This window comes from Musa acuminata, chromosome BXJ2-6 (genome assembly GCF_036884655.1).
Source record: "Musa acuminata AAA Group cultivar baxijiao chromosome BXJ2-6, Cavendish_Baxijiao_AAA, whole genome shotgun sequence".
NCBI lineage: Eukaryota > Viridiplantae > Streptophyta > Magnoliopsida > Zingiberales > Musaceae > Musa > Musa acuminata.
In genome coordinates this window covers 4355084-4371084 of record NC_088343.1, presented here as the reverse complement: position 1 = coordinate 4371084, position 16001 = coordinate 4355084, and the positions used below count along the sequence as shown (strand labels likewise).

Here is a 16001-nt window from a genome sequence, read left to right as displayed (position 1 = left end):
CATATTTGTAGCCAAGAACCTTTGTCTACAATGTTTGATAGAATTGTTATTTTTAATAAAATATGTTTATATCTTTTTCTACATTTTCTCATATCATTAAATACTAGTTGTCTCACATCTTCTAATTTTTCATGAATAAAATCACCACTCTTTTTTTCTTTAATGCTTTAGAAAGTTTCTTAACTAGAAGCACAGTGTCTCTGAATCTAAAATTTTCAACATCTTCATTCCCAAGTTTCCATCTACTTCCAGTGAAACCAAACAGAAACTCAGTCATGTCTCAGTGATGATTTCTTCATCAATATATTATGTATTATGACCTAATAACGAAGGAACTATCAGTTACATCTCCCCACAATAATACACATGTCCTACTAGAAGGAATGATTAGTGATTAGCACATGAGGATCATGACTCATGCCAAGCAATCGGCCATCATATACTCATGAAATTCCATGTACTACGAGATACAACTTCGCCAACTAAGGCTGACTGAGGTCAAGATCAACAATACAAGTCTAGTACTGTATTGAATTTTCAACCCTTGTGCAATCAACTCAACTTTTTCATTGAATGATGACTGAGGACTTTGACATCAAGGCAATGTCTTGACATTCATCTTCCAGGATCTTTTTGCTGACATATCCAGGTTGCAGCTCCATTGCATTCTCCAGTACAAGTCATGAACTATGATGGCCAGATAGGTTATAAACTGTTGACCTTATGATTCTGACATGAGCAATGCAATCATGGCATCAGCAGACTCTGGACCATCATTATTTACACTTGGAATTATATGTTCCGGAGTGACCAATCTAACAAACTCTTTCAGCTCTGTGAAGCTGCAATGTTCACTGTATGGAACTTCATACCTGCAAAGAGGCAAGACCACCAAAAAAATGTTACATAGACTACACTTTATATACATATTTTACCTTTATGGAATCCTTTTATGGAAAGTGTTTCTACATGTGAACTTTGTGGCAAGTGTGCTAAAACAATGTTGGAATCAAATTTGATGAGCTGAACATGAGACATGATATCCAAGACTTAAAACCTTCTAGTGTTGATTCAAGTTAATGGTGGCACACACACAAGTTTGCTCAACCTCTAGATTTCTTAGTACAAGAAAATAATGAAACCCATCTGCAGAGTAAAAGGAAAACCCATCATCCAAAACCAACTCATTTGTATGGATTAAGACAATTCCATAATCTTGTCATGCCTGGCCTTAATCTCTTCTCAGTAGCATTTCTTATTGCACATAAGGATCCTTCTTAGTGTATAATAGCAAGAAACAGAAGTTGCATCTCTAAGACCTCTTTTTTAACAATACTAGTCACACAGGTAGAACAAATTTGCTGGTTTGTACACCCAAAGAGCCTAAATACATTCCACTAGCTTGAACAAATAATTAGATTTCTAGAAATTAAGATGTGGATATCTTTGGGGAGTTCCAGAGAGATCATTTCTAATATAGTAATATTCTAACATGTCAACTAGTTAAATTTGTAGTGTCAAACAATGAAGCTCCTATCAAGTAGCCAAACGTTTAACAGTTATACTAGATCTTAAAGTCTTACCAACTTTTCCTCATGCAAAAACCATTTTCTGGGGCTCAAGTATTGACATCAGTTGAAGTTTTGACTAATTGAACAAGCATTATAAGGTTCTAAATGGTAGAGAAATCTTGGTACAAGCTTTTTAGCAGCTTTCAGAGAAAAGATTACAAAGTTATCCTGATGGTTTGAAAATAATTTTGTCAATAGGAGCTTTCTTTTCACAAAATTGCTTGTACCTATGATTTCATTTTCTTTTTACGCTTCATGTTCTTAGATTCCCTTATCTCTTCCACTGTCGCTGATATATTATCCAAGCATAAAAGAATCGACACTCACGGTTCAGAAAATATTACCTGATCATGGTACCCTGCTGCCACCTTTTCCCAGGAGTCCTTTTTTTGCCTTTTCCACATGCCCAACCAGTAGGTGAGAAAGCAACTATGAGATCATAGCGAGCCTGGGAAGCAACGAGAGACACTTATGTCAAACCATAAAACATTTCTCATTTTTCTGGTTTGACTTCATTAATATTTCTTCAGTATTCTAGCAGGCACAAATGAAAAAATTATGCCTTACAGAGTATTGATTGGATATGTATCTCATTCGTTTGAAGCTTGCTAGAGTCCACAAAGGAACAACATGAATGTGGCTCTCCATTTCGTTTGCTGTAAACCATTGCATTTCCACCTCAGCGAGCTCCAAATGCCTCAACAATTGTAGCTTTGCAGCCCCAACGTATATCTTCTGTCTCAATATTTGAGCAACTTCTAGGTACAACCTCTCTTTTCCTGTTGCAGAGAAAAATTATGTTCCAAATAGCATCACCCACATTGGAAATCATGAAAGACTGAGTGAGGCATTACCAATCGTGTAGCTACCAATTAAGAACAGAGTTTTTGGATTGAAAGCCTCTGCTTGAATTGCCTCAATTACAAATTGTGCAACTGCCTCTTGTTTTGGAAAGTCATACTGCACCATTTGAAATTTAGTCAAGTTATATGACATCGTAATGTATAAAACCAAAAAGAACCAAGCAAATGACATACTTGAGGGTTACAGTAGGTGGTGTCAAGGATAAGCGTATGAATATGACATGACTGCAATACAGCATTGTTGGCCATCTCTCTGGAAAAGCGGAAATCTCCCGTGTGTAAAACTGCCTAATCAAGGTTTCATTAAATTGCCAAGCATCATATAACTTTCAAGAAGACAAGCTAAAGCTTCTACTCGAAATATCACTCGAATAGTTGAATATTTCATACCTTGCCATTAGATGGTTCAAAAAGGATTATTATTGACCCAGGACAGTGGTTTGCATCGAAGCATGTCAAACCAACACCTGCAACAGTGATCTTTTGGTTCAGAGGTAAAATTTGCAGTCTGTCCCACGGCACACCAATCTTCATGTTGACCAAGTGTGCAGTGATTGAGGAGCAATAGATCTTTCCATGGTAGAAGTTTTTGTTGAGACCCTGGTAATCTGTTAGAAGTTTCTGATAAGTATCATACAAATAATAAGATATACAATTTGCTAGAATTTTAGCAAGCTGGATCAGCTCTTTGGCAGACAATTGCTCGGTTACTAAAAACTGGTTTGAACCACCTAAGACAGTTTACTTTTAACTAATCTAGTATGCTTAGCAATGCATTTGTGTGTGCACTGAAAAGCATCAGTGACCATTACCAGATTTCATCATCATAGCATGTAATCCCATTTTGGTCAAATATTCTACAAGTTACCAACACACAACACAGAATCGGTTGATTAAGTAAACAAATAACTGATGTAATCTATACCTTTTCCTTTTCTATTTCGAACTTTATACAATGATTAGATGCATCAAACTTCCACTTGAACCATTAATTTGGCAAGGGGAAGCAAATATCTGAAGAAGATAAGAGAAGGTAACTGACAAGCTACTAACTATTAACCAAACAAGCACTCCAGAAATATCTGCAAACAGCAGATTATTAGGCTGATGTACAATCAACATGTATCAACTACACAAAGAGGCTAAAGGATTATAACCAACTCACGATCCATATGGAAGTGTGTTAAAAACCAATGGGAACAATCTCCTCTTAAATATCGAAATGCATCCTGCAAATGAAATAGTCAAATAGTTAGCATTCAGCATACTAGAATACAATGGAAGAAGATTCAAGCACATTATATGCATTAAAAGTCAGGACTAATGAATAATCCATAAATTTTCAATTTTTTTATTAAAAAACTGTACCTTGACAATCGAGCATAATGGTAATACTGCATGTTATTATAAGATTATAAAGTATGGACCCACTATTAAGAAATTGGACAATGATTAATAGAAAGCAACAATTAGCAAAGAAAACATAACTTCAAGCTCATCAGCAAATGACATGATGGGATTAAAAAAGAGGAAGAGGAAATGCAAAGACAACCAAATTCACCAAGGATATTCTTATATATACCTATTTGTATCATTTATTACATCAGTTGTATAATTTCTCAAAAGTTCATTTTGTGTCACTTATTTCTCATGCTGATTTCTTATTGAACTTGTTTATCATATCCTGAGTCCTAATCCCAAAGGAGATGAGATTATTTTGAATACAAGCATGTCTTTCAAACATCAAAAATTCAATCCATAAACAAAAATATCTACCCGGCATCCATATGCAAGACTACATGATGCAGACAGACCATGAAAAAAAGACTATTTAAGAGTATTTACAAAAGTGTAAAAATATATCATACCACTCGAAAAGGTGTCCCAGGTATGCAACACCATGGTGGAATCTCTCTAACTTTTCCCTTACTGACAGTGTTTCTAGTGGGCTTTCTCTTAGGAATTGAATCCTTTGTGATCCTCCCATTTAGTGGTTTGTTGTGATTACGAACACTATGCCTATCAACAACAGAACCTTGAAAGTACTCCGTAATCAACTTATTTCCAGAAAAATGTGGTTTTATGTTCTCTACAATTGCTGCACTGGAAATATTTTTGTCTGTGTCTGGAAGATGGTTCCTTCTTCGAAGCTCATTGAGTGCATGGACTATCTTCTTTCTAGGTCCAAGTGCATCTATACCTATACTGAGCAGATCCTGCAATAAAAAAAATAAGCTAAAAAATCACTATATTGTGTTTTCACTACAATTAGGACAAGCCAGCGTGAGTTGTATCAGAACTTTACATAGACTGCAAAATTTGTAGAGCTGTAGACTAATTAATAAGTTGCTTGCCTAATGAACTTCAACAGTAATTTGATTTGTTCTGAGAAAAAAGCTGAAAAGTAGCTGTTTTTGCAACTTGGAATATTGATGAGCTTTATGTCCTGCCAAGATTATGTATTGGCAAGATCTCAATTCATCAAATAGTTTAGCATCATTCAAGTGACTCATTGAACATGAATATTGGTCATTCTTATAATTCAATTACATGAGTAATATAGCTAACCTAACCAGAAAAAAGCAGCATTTGGGTTGATTAAGTAAACTATCCTCGTATAAGAAGAGTATTACATTCGTTAAAAGTACAAGCAGCTTGATAAGAATATGCAAACTATGGAAAGGAGAAATTCAAGTGAATATACATCTCGTACCTCTTCCGTTAAACACTGAAGTGTTTCCCAATTAATCTCTTCCTTTACAAAAATATCTTTATACTTGGACAGCCCCAGAGATTGTAACCATTGAGTAACAGGGCTGATATCAACAACTCCTTCAGATGCATTTGACTTCATCTCAGAAATAGGATCAGCCACCTACATCATGACTTCTTGATCACTGACCACATATTTTAGACATACATACATACATATATATGCATACACACACGAGGAGATCTTCTATCTTATACCTTGAAGAGTTCACATAGATATATGATTTTATATCTTCTTCATGAAAACATGTTTTTATTTAATTCTTCATAAATATGTTATATACGAAACCAAGACACGTAAATATGGAAGAACTCCATAATGAACATCAAACTGAAAGCTTTATGTTTTGTAGAGAACGTCTAGAACAGAGAAAAAGGATAATATTGGAGCAACAGTGAGCCCTTTTAGATCTTTTCTATGTGCCACTAACAAAATCACAGCACAGGAATCATGACTATCCTCCAGAGGAAGAAAATGTTTATGAGAAATCTCCAACTTAGTTTTCTAATAAAAGGCCATAACAGCAAACAACTAAAAATAACAATAACATTCATTGTCCTCAAACCTTTTTATCACTAGGTTAGCATGCAGTAAATTCTGACATGAGAAACATGTACTTAAGGTATTCATGTTCTAAGAACACAACAATAATACCACCTGAAAGAGGTTATTACCCTAGGAGCAAAAAACTTATATGTTCTTAATACATGCTTAATAGCACAATTCTGATAAGACTGGAACAGAAATCATAGACAACTTAATGAGACCAAAGAACAACTACTTTCCAATTTCATCTAGTTCTCTCTCCATGAAAACAGAACACAAAGAGAAAAAAAATTGAAGACTAAATAACGAAGTAATTAAAGATTTACCTCCAAAGTTTCAACTTTATCTAGGCAATTATTAGTGTGAATCTGTCGCAGTTCATCACTTATATCAGTAATGTCTATCCCACATAGTGGACACTCCACTAAGCCACCTTGTTTCAATTCCGCCGTCTCACCATCAACCTCATTTGCTTCTAGTGAGGCTCCACCGTGTGAGGAACCCCCATCGTCCATCTCGCAGCAGAGATTCATCAGTTCATTAAGCTGGGTGCCTGCATCGAAATCCTCCCAATCATCCACTCTCAAGCAACCACCTTCATCTATGTTAGAGACTGGCTTCGCTCTTGATTCCAACAGCCTTGATTCTATCGACCTGGAATAGTAAGTGCCCTCAGAAATTCTTGAACCGTCGCCTTCATTTCCCCCACTTTTCACCACTTTCGGATCAACAGACGTCAGAAGAAAATATTTTTCTTTCTCAACGCCACTTACACCATCAAAATGCACCACAGGATCGCGCTCAAAATGAATACGGCAATCAGATGTAGAGATAGAAGCTTTCTCCAGTGACCCAGGACCAGAATCCAAGGAAGAGTTCCTCCTTTCCGCTCTCATGCGCTCCTCCCCCACGCACAACGTGCTGGGAACGCTAGTACAGACAGCGTTGTATTCCGCGTCTTCAAGATTCTCCTTACCTTCGGCGGAGGCGAGCTTCCGCGGCCGCTTCCTTGGGCGGGCGCCAGCGGAGGACTTCAGTGTTCGCAAGCAAGGATCTTTCATGGAAGACACGATCCGATTCTGGGCGATGGAGAATGCCTCGCTAGGGTTCTGAAAATCGTCGTCGTCTTCCTCTGACATCGCCATGGTTAGGGTTAGGGTTCGGAGGTTGGGCTTGGAGGCCATGTTGAGAGATCGAAAGAGGCGCCTTTGAGCTCCGATCTAATTTTAGATTTGAAAGGGAGGGAAAAGCGATGAAAGAGGGTCGCCGACTGCCATCAGCGACCGTCCATTAAAAGATGGACGGACTGAAATTGATCAAACTTGTATGGGCTTTAGCCCATAATGAAAGCCCAACAACCAAATACACGAAGTTAAACTCGGAAGCCCATTAAGACTAGTCTTTCTTCTTTCGAGGGAAACGGTCCCAAGCTCCAAGCAGAAGAAGCATCGGCGATTTCTCCCGAGGTACGCTTCTCAACCCTAATTTCTCCATCGAATCCCACATCCTCCCTCCTCCAGATTCCAATATCCTTCTATTGGATCCGATCCCTTGATCTCTCTTTTGCGAATCGAGAAACCGGGTTCTTCGCGGGGGACTCGTCGAGATAGTGGAGACATCGATACGCCATGGCGGATTTCGCGCCCTGTTGAATGGTTCTTGCTCCTTAATCTGCTTCTTTTATTCTGTGATCGATAATAGTTAGCTACTTTAACGTCATGGTCCCATAATTTAGAAAGTTACATGTGCATCCTTATATTACAAAAGTGATATATTTTGGTTAATTTACTTAACATTGTCAGTTTTACCAATAGAAACACGAAAATAAAGATCAAAAAAATAATTTTTATGTTTCAGTCAGTCGTGACGGATGGCGCTGATGGTGGCAAATAACGTTGTAGCGCTGATGGTGGCAAATAACGTTGTAGTTGGAGGCCACGAGTGATTGTTATAGTTGAGGCGCGCAGCAACGAGAGGTGAGAGTCACTTTGTATTTGCGTCAATCCCAATATAGTTGTCGAGCGACTCTTTCGTCGCACAGCATCTATATCAATGATCCTTTCGTTACTTGACAACTACATCAACGCCGACACAGATGCAGAGTGGCGTTGCTTGGTAACTATGTTGGCTTCGACGCATTTGTGTCGACACTGATGTATATATCGAGCGGCTCTCACCTCTCACCGTCACTCTCCTCATCCATAATAATTACCCACGACCCTCAACAACATCGTCGTTTGCCACCACTGATGCTGTCCCCCAACACCAATTGGAATGTTAAAATTATCTTCTTACTTTTTGTTTTCGTGTTTTCGTTGATAAAACCGATGACATTAAGATAAATAGACTCAGATGTTTCACTTTCGTAACTATATGGATGCCAATGTAACTTTTTAAAATGTAAGAACTAAGATACTAAAGGTAACTACCTACAATGGGTAATTTGTAATTGGTTGAATTGCTGTAGCTAAGTGATTGTGGGGAGAATATAAAGTTCCTTATGCTACAACCTATATAGATTATACAAACTAGAAGATACATATAGATAAGAAATGCATTTGATCTCTTGCTGACATACTGACGTGTTGATAACCTTATCATGTGATACAAATATATTGTCCTGGAAACTGAATGAAGGAATCATCAAATCCAGCCTTATTAGCTTGTCATGAGGAATATAAAATGGTATTTTCTTTTGAACTTGTGATCTTTAGAGTATTTTGCTTTGCTTTATCACTTGTGTGTCTCTTGATAGCTCTTTGCATTTTCTGACGGTTGGATCTCTTGATAGCTCACTTGTGTGTCTCTTCATAAAAGGCAACTTCTTGTCTGACATTACATAATAGAGAATTTTTATAGCTGGCCATCTCTCAACATGTAGTTGGATAGACAGTGTGTTCTCTTTCTTTTTCAGCAAAGCTTCATTTCTCAATTTTGGCAGGCCTTTAATGCCCTCAACTGGAGAAGTGCAAGGCATGAATAGATTATGCTGGTTTCAGACAGAAAATTCTAATTAAAAATGTTAACAAATCATTCTGATGTTGTGCAAGTGTGGTTGTGAAATGGCTAACATGAATATTAGTTGTTTGAACAAGTGATGTCAACTTTCTACAATGAAAAAGATGATTGTGATCATTGTTCATTTATCATGTGGTACCCACTTTTATTTTATGGATATAAAAGGTGGGGAGATTAAGAAATTGTTGCAGAAGAATGTCTTTCTTGAAATAGTTCTACAGAAAATTTCACTTGTAATTAGTTGTAGCATTGTTCAACGAGTTAAAGAGATTGTCCAGACAGCACAAGATTTGGAAGACAGAAATATTGACCATTATGAAGTTGTAATAAAAATCATTTGACTTGGAATATTGATATAATGACCAGTGTAACCTCTTAAATGGTTTCAGGATGACCCTGTGATTGCTATGTTAACTTTTAAGAACATTGCTTTTCGATTTAGAGATGGATATTTTCTTTTATTCAACAACTTTTTTTCTTTCATCTTCCTTGCTAGTTTATTTTTTCCTTGGAATTTCTTTCTAGAACTTCAGTAGATGAAATTACTGGTTGCTTTGTTGGAACATCAAATGTATAACTGTTATGAGGTACCTTGTAGCAAGAAGTTCACTTTTCCTCGCTCACGCTTTTAACTATTTGCATGGCTATAAGTACATAGTGATCAAATGACAAAAAAATGGAGCCTCTGTTGTTTTCTTCTCTTTTCATTGTGGTACAAAGAAATGCATACTGCATATTGGCAGCTACAGAGTAACATATCTTTTGCACTTTGGTGTCTAGTAGATATAATCCAGCATATATTTGCATCTGATAAGTAGAAAAGAAGTGGAATTGTGGCAGTCTCTCTCTTATTTGTTCAATGATAGATTGTGCGCCACTTGACTCGGATATGATCTAACCAATGGTCTTTTAGGGGCCTTTCTCAACTGATGTGAGACATGTTCCAGTGCTGATTGGCATGCATGGTATAGTTCTTGCATCAAGCATCCTGAAAGCTTCTCCATTATGGTTTAGAATGCTACAATGGTTTAGTTTTTTCCATGTTAATTATCCAAATGCTCATTTTTCAGTGTCATTTCCTTGTTAATAATCTTATATCACTTTTACCACTCGAGGCAGAACATCTTTTTCTTTCACATGCTGACTTGAATCAGCTTCAAAATTGTCATATCTGTCTCTGCTGCACTATAAGTGAGTTGTGGATTTCATGGCATACTGCTCACTGCTCATCTGTCTGCCACAAGAAACAGTCTGATTTATAGCAACAGAGCAAATAGAATTCGTGGATCCAATTACAGTGTTCATCTCATGCATTTAGCGACAAGCATTTATTTGATGTGAAGAGACAGGTTCAGATTCAGATCCTTAAGCTTTTATTTGACTGTAAATTGTTGCAGAGCTTAAGCGACTTCTGAATGTTACACGATTCCTTTCCATAGAGCTGAACAAGTTTTTTCTGCTTCCTTGATCAAATTCTTCTCAGCTTGCAGAGGAATCTCCTGCTCAAATGGAGGAAACCAGGCTTTGGTCCCATGTAACTGCAATGGGACTCCTCACGTCATGATCACCGTCGCTCCATGAGATGGAGCCGTAGGCGTAAGATCCGGCCACTGCTTGACTCGCCAAAGAGGTGAACGTGATCTCGTACGACAAGCTCTCGTTGACGGCGTCGAACACGAGCGTGCTCGGGGTGACGGTAACGTCCACGCCGGGCGGGCTGGAGACCCGCGCTTCGTATGCCGCCGCCGCAGAGGTTCCGACGTTGCGGACTACTCTTTTGTAGGTCACGACATCGCTGTTCGACGAGAAGATGACGGAGAAGGCTGGGTAGTTGAGGTCGCCGGGGCTATCCAATGCGGCAGTTGAACAGTTAACGCTTATCTCGTTCCTGGTGAAGACCGCGATCTGCGCCGGGCTGTATTCCATCGCGCAGAGGAAGGCGAGGTAGTCGTCGGCGTTCGAGTCGTACACTAGACCGGGGTCGAGCGCGCGGTTCGGATCCACGTGGCCGGCACCGCGAACGAAAGGTGTGGACTCCGCTTCGGTTGCCAAGTCCTTGATGGTCTCGCCGGAGTCGTCTGAGTTGTAGGCCGTGGTCATCAGGGCGGATTTGATGGCAGCTGGGCTCCAATCTGGATAGGCACGGCGGAGCAGGGCGGCGATGCCGCTAACATGGGGGCACGCCATGGAGGTGCCGGAGATTATGTTGAACTCGACCCGCCTCGGATCGATGTCGAGGTCCGTTGGCCCGTTCATCCCCGTCCACCCGGCCAAGATGTTGACGCCGGGGGCGATGACGTCGGGCTTGAGAATCTCCGCGACGCGGAAGTTTGGCCCCCTGCTCGAGAAAGCGGCCACCTTGGGGGCGGCGGGGGACGCTCCGATGGCCGTGCCTCGGAAGACGATGGTGGCGGTGGGCGAAGGCTGCGACTTGATGTAGTCCGTTATCTTGCTGCCGGACGTGTGACTGACCATCGTGGCCGGAATGAGGTGGGAATCAGCGACGAGCTCCCCGCCGCTAGCAGCGTCGTTGGCCAGAATCATCCCGGCCCCTCCGGCCAATTTCACCGCGCTCCCCTTCTCGACACGTGCATTGGCGCCGCGCTCACAGAGGACGATCTTTCCGGCTACTACGGCAGCGTCGAGGAAGCCCGGAATACAGAGACGAGACCCGCTGTCTCCGGCATACACCAGCGGAAGATAGGTCGAGTTTATTGGGTCTCCGGCGTAAAGAGAGGCGCCGCCGTATGTGCTGCCATCTCCGAGGACCACGTCGGCCGGGAACTCCCGGTCAATGGTTGAAGCGCCCACGGTGAGGATCCACGGGGCGATGTTGACCGCGGTGCGCTGTCCGGGGCCCGAATTACCGGCGGAGCATGAGACCACCACCCCGTGGCGCGCTGCACCGAACGCCCCAATGGCTATCGAGTCGCGGTAGAACGAAGGAGCATATCCGCCGGCGCCGACGGATAGTGAGATGACGTCGACTCCGTCGGCAATGGCCGCGTCCATCGCGGCGAGTATGTCCGAGTCGTAACACCCTCCGGCCCAGCAGATCTTGTAGGCGGCGATGCGCGCCTTGGTGGCCATCCCCCGGGCCTCTCCACGGGCGTATTGGTAGAACCCGGCATCGGAAACCACGGCGCCGGCGGCAGTAGAAGCTGTGTGGGTGCCATGGCCCTCGGTGTCTAGCGGCGACTTCGACTCCTTGGTCTCGTCGATCGGGTGGCCCATGGCGGCCTCATAGCCTTGGTAGAAGAACCGGGCGCCGATCAGCTTGCGGTTGCAGGAGGAGGCGTTGAAGCCGTTCCCCGATTCGCAGTAGCCCCGCCACGTGGAGGGGGGCGGGGGGAGGGAGTCATCGGCGAAGCTAGCGCGGGACGGGTAGATGCCGGTGTCGAGCACGCCGACAACGACGTCGGAGGCGAAGGAAGAGAAGGGCCAGAGGCCGGTGGAGGTGGAGAGACGGAGGAAGCCAGGGGAGCGGGTGGTATGGGGGTGGCAGAGGCGGTCTGGGAGGACAGCGAGGACGGAAGGGAGGCGTCGGATGGCTGCGGCCTGGGCGGGGGTGAGGCGGGCGGCGAAACCGGACGCGGCCCGAGAATAGGCGTAGAGGAGTCGGGCGGGTTGCCGGCCGGGTAGGGAGCGGAGGGTGCGCGCGTACCAGTGGGCGTGGGACGGGGAGGAGGCCGGCTTGCGGGAGGGGGACAAGTGGACGATGTAGGTTGCCTGCGCGTCGGTGTCTACCTGCGCCGTTCCCAGCAGCGGCAAGATGAGGAGGATGGACACGGCGGGGAAGAAGTACAGGCGAAACGACTTCCCCATGGATCACGGAAACGGGTCCGAGAGAGGCAGAGGACACAGAAGATGAAAGGAGGAAGAAGAGGGGAAAGGTGGGGGGTGGCGAAGACAGATCGGCCAATGGGATAAAATGGGAATATATGGACAGATGGGTGGTTTTCGGGTGGGGTAATGAACATTATTTACGGTATGGACCATTCGGAAGAGCGAACGAAACGGTAACGTGGCGTGGCGGTTCGGTAGTTTCTTGATGGAATAAGGGCTATTTGGGGTAGTGTCGAAAGGACCGCAAAGATTCCACGAGGAAGGGGGGGGGGGGTGAGGCGGATGGGTTTGGGAGATAATCCACGTAGGATGTCAATTATGGAGCTTTTAAGAATTGTGGGGTCCATGCACTTTTAATGCTGCAAAGGAAAACCATCCACAGCCGTCCATTGCATCTCATCTTGTCATCTCAACCGTCCGCATGATTTCTTAACATCGTAGTGACAGTTGATGGACGGTGATGGATCGTCCCTTTGACGTTGACTCATGCAGGACAGGGTGCACAAGATCGGCATGCAGGGGTACGTGGCAGTGGATCGCGTGACCGTTCATTTAAAACGTTCTCAAGGAGGCGACTGACGCAGGGGTCCACCGCGTGCATGATTGAGCTGGCGGAGCGATCCCACTCGCGACTTATCGCACGATGATGGCGTGGGGACATCGATTAGAACACGACATGGATTAGTTTATGACACATACGGCACATTCACCGCTTAAATAAACAGGTCGTGAATACATGAGGGATTAAAGATAAATTGAAGTTATATTAAATACATTAGCATGTCAACGTAGAGATCGTCTCAATCAGGATTCAACCCGGGGTAGCTCAGTCGCCCAACGAGCACTCTTTGCGATGATGCTCTACCCTGATGCATCGAACAATCCAAGACATTTGAAGCATGTTTTTTTCTTTTTTGGACAAAAACATCTTATATATTTTTTATGAATAAAAATATTTAAAGCGTCAGATATATTCGACGTAGATATAAGCGTCCACGTTACATGATATATCTTACATAAACAAAAATATCCGAAGTGTCATATGCATCCTTTATAAACAAAAATATTTTGACGTCTCGTGTATCTTTCACGAATAAAAGCATCTGAAGCGTCTGATATATCATTCATGGATAAAAGCATTCAAAGTGTCTTATGTGTCATTTGCGACCATAAACGTCTTCCTTGCGTACTACATCCTTCACATATAGAAGTGTTGGAAGTGTTTGATGCTTTTACGGACAAAAGCATTCAATTCATATGATGTATCTTCTATGGATATCCTAATGTGATACATCCTCCACAAATGTAAGCATCTTCATGGATAAAAGCACTCAAAGTATTCAATACATCCTTCGTAGACAAAGTATCCAAAGTCTATGTTGATTCCTTTATGAATATAAACGTCTCTAATATGTGATGTCTCCTTCGTAAATAAAATTACCTGAAGCATTTTATGAATCTTTCATGGACAAAAGCATTCCGACGTCGATGCATCCTCCATGGATAAAAGTATTTGAAGTGTATGATGTGTCCTCGATGGATATAAGCATCTATGACATATGATGCATCCTTCGTAAATAAAAAGCATATAAAGTGTTTTATGTATCCTTCAAACACAAAAGTATTCAAAGTAAGCGTCCAATGCATCATTCTTAGATAAAAACATCTAAAGCATAAAATGCATCCTTTATGGACAAAAACATCCAATGTGTCCATCGTGGGTTAAGCATCGGAGGTTGTACGATAAGTTCTTTTTGTGTAGCCATTAAAAGTCTTTCTCGAGCTAAGCATCGAAAGTTGCTCGATGTGCTCTTTTTGGGCTTTGCATTGAAAAGCGTCTTATGTGTCCGTCCGAGGCTAAACGTGGGAGGTTGTCTGATGTGCTGATGACTAACATATTATGCCAACACATGATTTGTCATGACCCGAGCCTGATGGGCTAACTAGCCTATCAACTTTGTTTGATTTAAACCACCGATCAAAATGCTTAAGCTGAAATTAATAATAATATACTGATCAGACCCTTATAAGTCAATCTTAATCTTGTTCATTTTCGATGTGAAATTAATCAAGAGAGCTCTTAAAATACACATTCGGGAGGTGGGGAGAAATGCTATGAGAATATTTCTTTTGTATCTCAAAATATTTTTCTCTAATTAAATCGATTATAAAAATCATTTGCACCATAATAATCGTGGTCGGTTATTATTTGTTCAAAATTCTCGTAGGATCAAGTAGAGCGTGGGACCCTATTCGACCTCGATCTTTATGCTTCTTGTACATATAGGGTCAAACCAGATTGACTTGATCCATGTATCACATTACTCGTATCCATCGCATCACAATCTAACCTAGATAGCATCATGATCCCGTGCTAGAAGCAACTCTTGCGTGCAAGTCCCATCGTAGGTTATGAGACAGCACTCAACCGTGAAATAAAGTGCAGTTATGTTAGAGAAGGAATCCTTATATTCTTTATCGGTAGTTGACATCTTCATAGCTTTAGCACACATTAGTGAACTAAAATTGAATTGAATGGTAATCAGCAACTTAGAAGGATAATTTCTAGTTCTGACGGATGGACGGCGCCATTTGGGCCCACCGCTTCCGTCCTCGTCGATTGGATCTTTTAAGTGTGTTCAAAGAGTGCTCAGATAATGCCTACAGCCAAAAAAAGACTAAAACTTGAAGTAAGTGTCCAACTTTGGGATATAAATCGGTTCATTGATAATAAATTAGAGATTAAAAAAGGGTATTATACCCACATAGCCTCTCATATATGCTAAAAGAATGGGAAGCTTAGAGAAGAAAAGGAGAGCAAAAAAACTATTTCTTCTTTCTTGGTAAAAATTATTCTTTTTGTATTTGATTTGAGAAATCATATGGTGTCTTATCTTATCATAGTTGATGGAATTGGATGGCATTTATTTAATTGGATAAGCAGTTTTGGAAGATACAATTTTCTTTAGATATGTTTGGGGATAATTTGATATCACATCATGCCCATCAACTATCACATCAGGTTGACGTTACTTACGTAGTGATGCCGACTTGATATCTATCGTCTTAAACATCGGTAAGAATAATTTTACATGTCTCATTAATACGAGTCCGCTTCAATAAATACACTAAATAATGATCATGAATTAGTTACGATCGTTAAAAAAAAGTAACTCGATAAATTAACTCTCCGATTATAAATAATAATAATAACCCAAGTTAGGTAAACTATATAATCTCTCTTGAGCAAGTTGAGTTTATGATTGAAATATTAAAAAAAATTATTGAATATGCCTTCGCAATAGATTTTTGTATAATCATTACTAAATCCTCTTATCTTCATGTATCAAATTTATGGTAAGGCAAGACGTTGAATTCAAGTAT

The 16001-nt window shown here is 41.3% G+C and overlaps 2 protein-coding genes and 1 long non-coding RNA gene across 3 annotated transcripts; 1 reads left to right on the top strand and 2 right to left on the bottom strand.

The window, feature by feature from the left end:
• Positions 1-32: 32 nt before the first annotated feature.
• LOC103986880 (uncharacterized) lies at positions 33-6976 on the bottom strand. The gene is made up of 10 exons (XM_009405017.3): positions 6080-6976; positions 5148-5309; positions 4303-4650; positions 3600-3663; positions 2825-3042; positions 2609-2722; positions 2426-2531; positions 2139-2350; positions 1916-2019; positions 33-872 (listed from the first exon to the last, which is right to left on the bottom strand). Exons 1-10 carry the CDS (start codon positions 6935-6937, stop codon positions 722-724), a joined length of 2337 nt encoding a protein of 778 aa, XP_009403292.2. The 5' UTR covers positions 6938-6976; the 3' UTR covers positions 33-721.
• A 199-nt stretch (positions 6977-7175) lies between these two features.
• On the top strand, positions 7176-8202 carry LOC135614321 (uncharacterized). The gene is made up of 2 exons (XR_010487484.1): positions 7176-7408; positions 7611-8202. It is a non-coding gene; the product is annotated as an uncharacterized LOC135614321 (long non-coding RNA).
• A 1919-nt stretch (positions 8203-10121) lies between these two features.
• On the bottom strand, positions 10122-12669 carry LOC135614320 (subtilisin-like protease SBT1.4). Its single transcript, XM_065111547.1, has one exon. The coding sequence runs from the start codon at positions 12594-12596 to the stop codon at positions 10275-10277; it is 2322 nt and encodes a 773-aa protein (XP_064967619.1). The 5' UTR covers positions 12597-12669; the 3' UTR covers positions 10122-10274.
• Positions 12670-16001: the final 3332 nt, after the last annotated feature.

Excerpts from the sequence above, each read along its gene's own strand:
- LOC103986880 (XM_009405017.3), bottom strand. The coding sequence starts at position 6,937 with ATGGCCTCCAAGCCCAACCTCCGAACCCTAACCCTAACCATGGCGATG. Across the intron at positions 2,532-2,608 it reads CCACCTACTGTAACCCTCAA|TATGACTTTCCAAAACAAGA; the intron begins GTATGTCATTTG and ends CAAATGGTGCAG. Across the intron at positions 2,020-2,138 it reads ACATATCCAATCAATACTCT|GCTCGCTATGATCTCATAGT; the intron begins GTAAGGCATAAT and ends GTTGCTTCCCAG.
- LOC135614320 (XM_065111547.1), bottom strand. The coding sequence starts at position 12,596 with ATGGGGAAGTCGTTTCGCCTGTACTTCTTCCCCGCCGTGTCCATCCTC.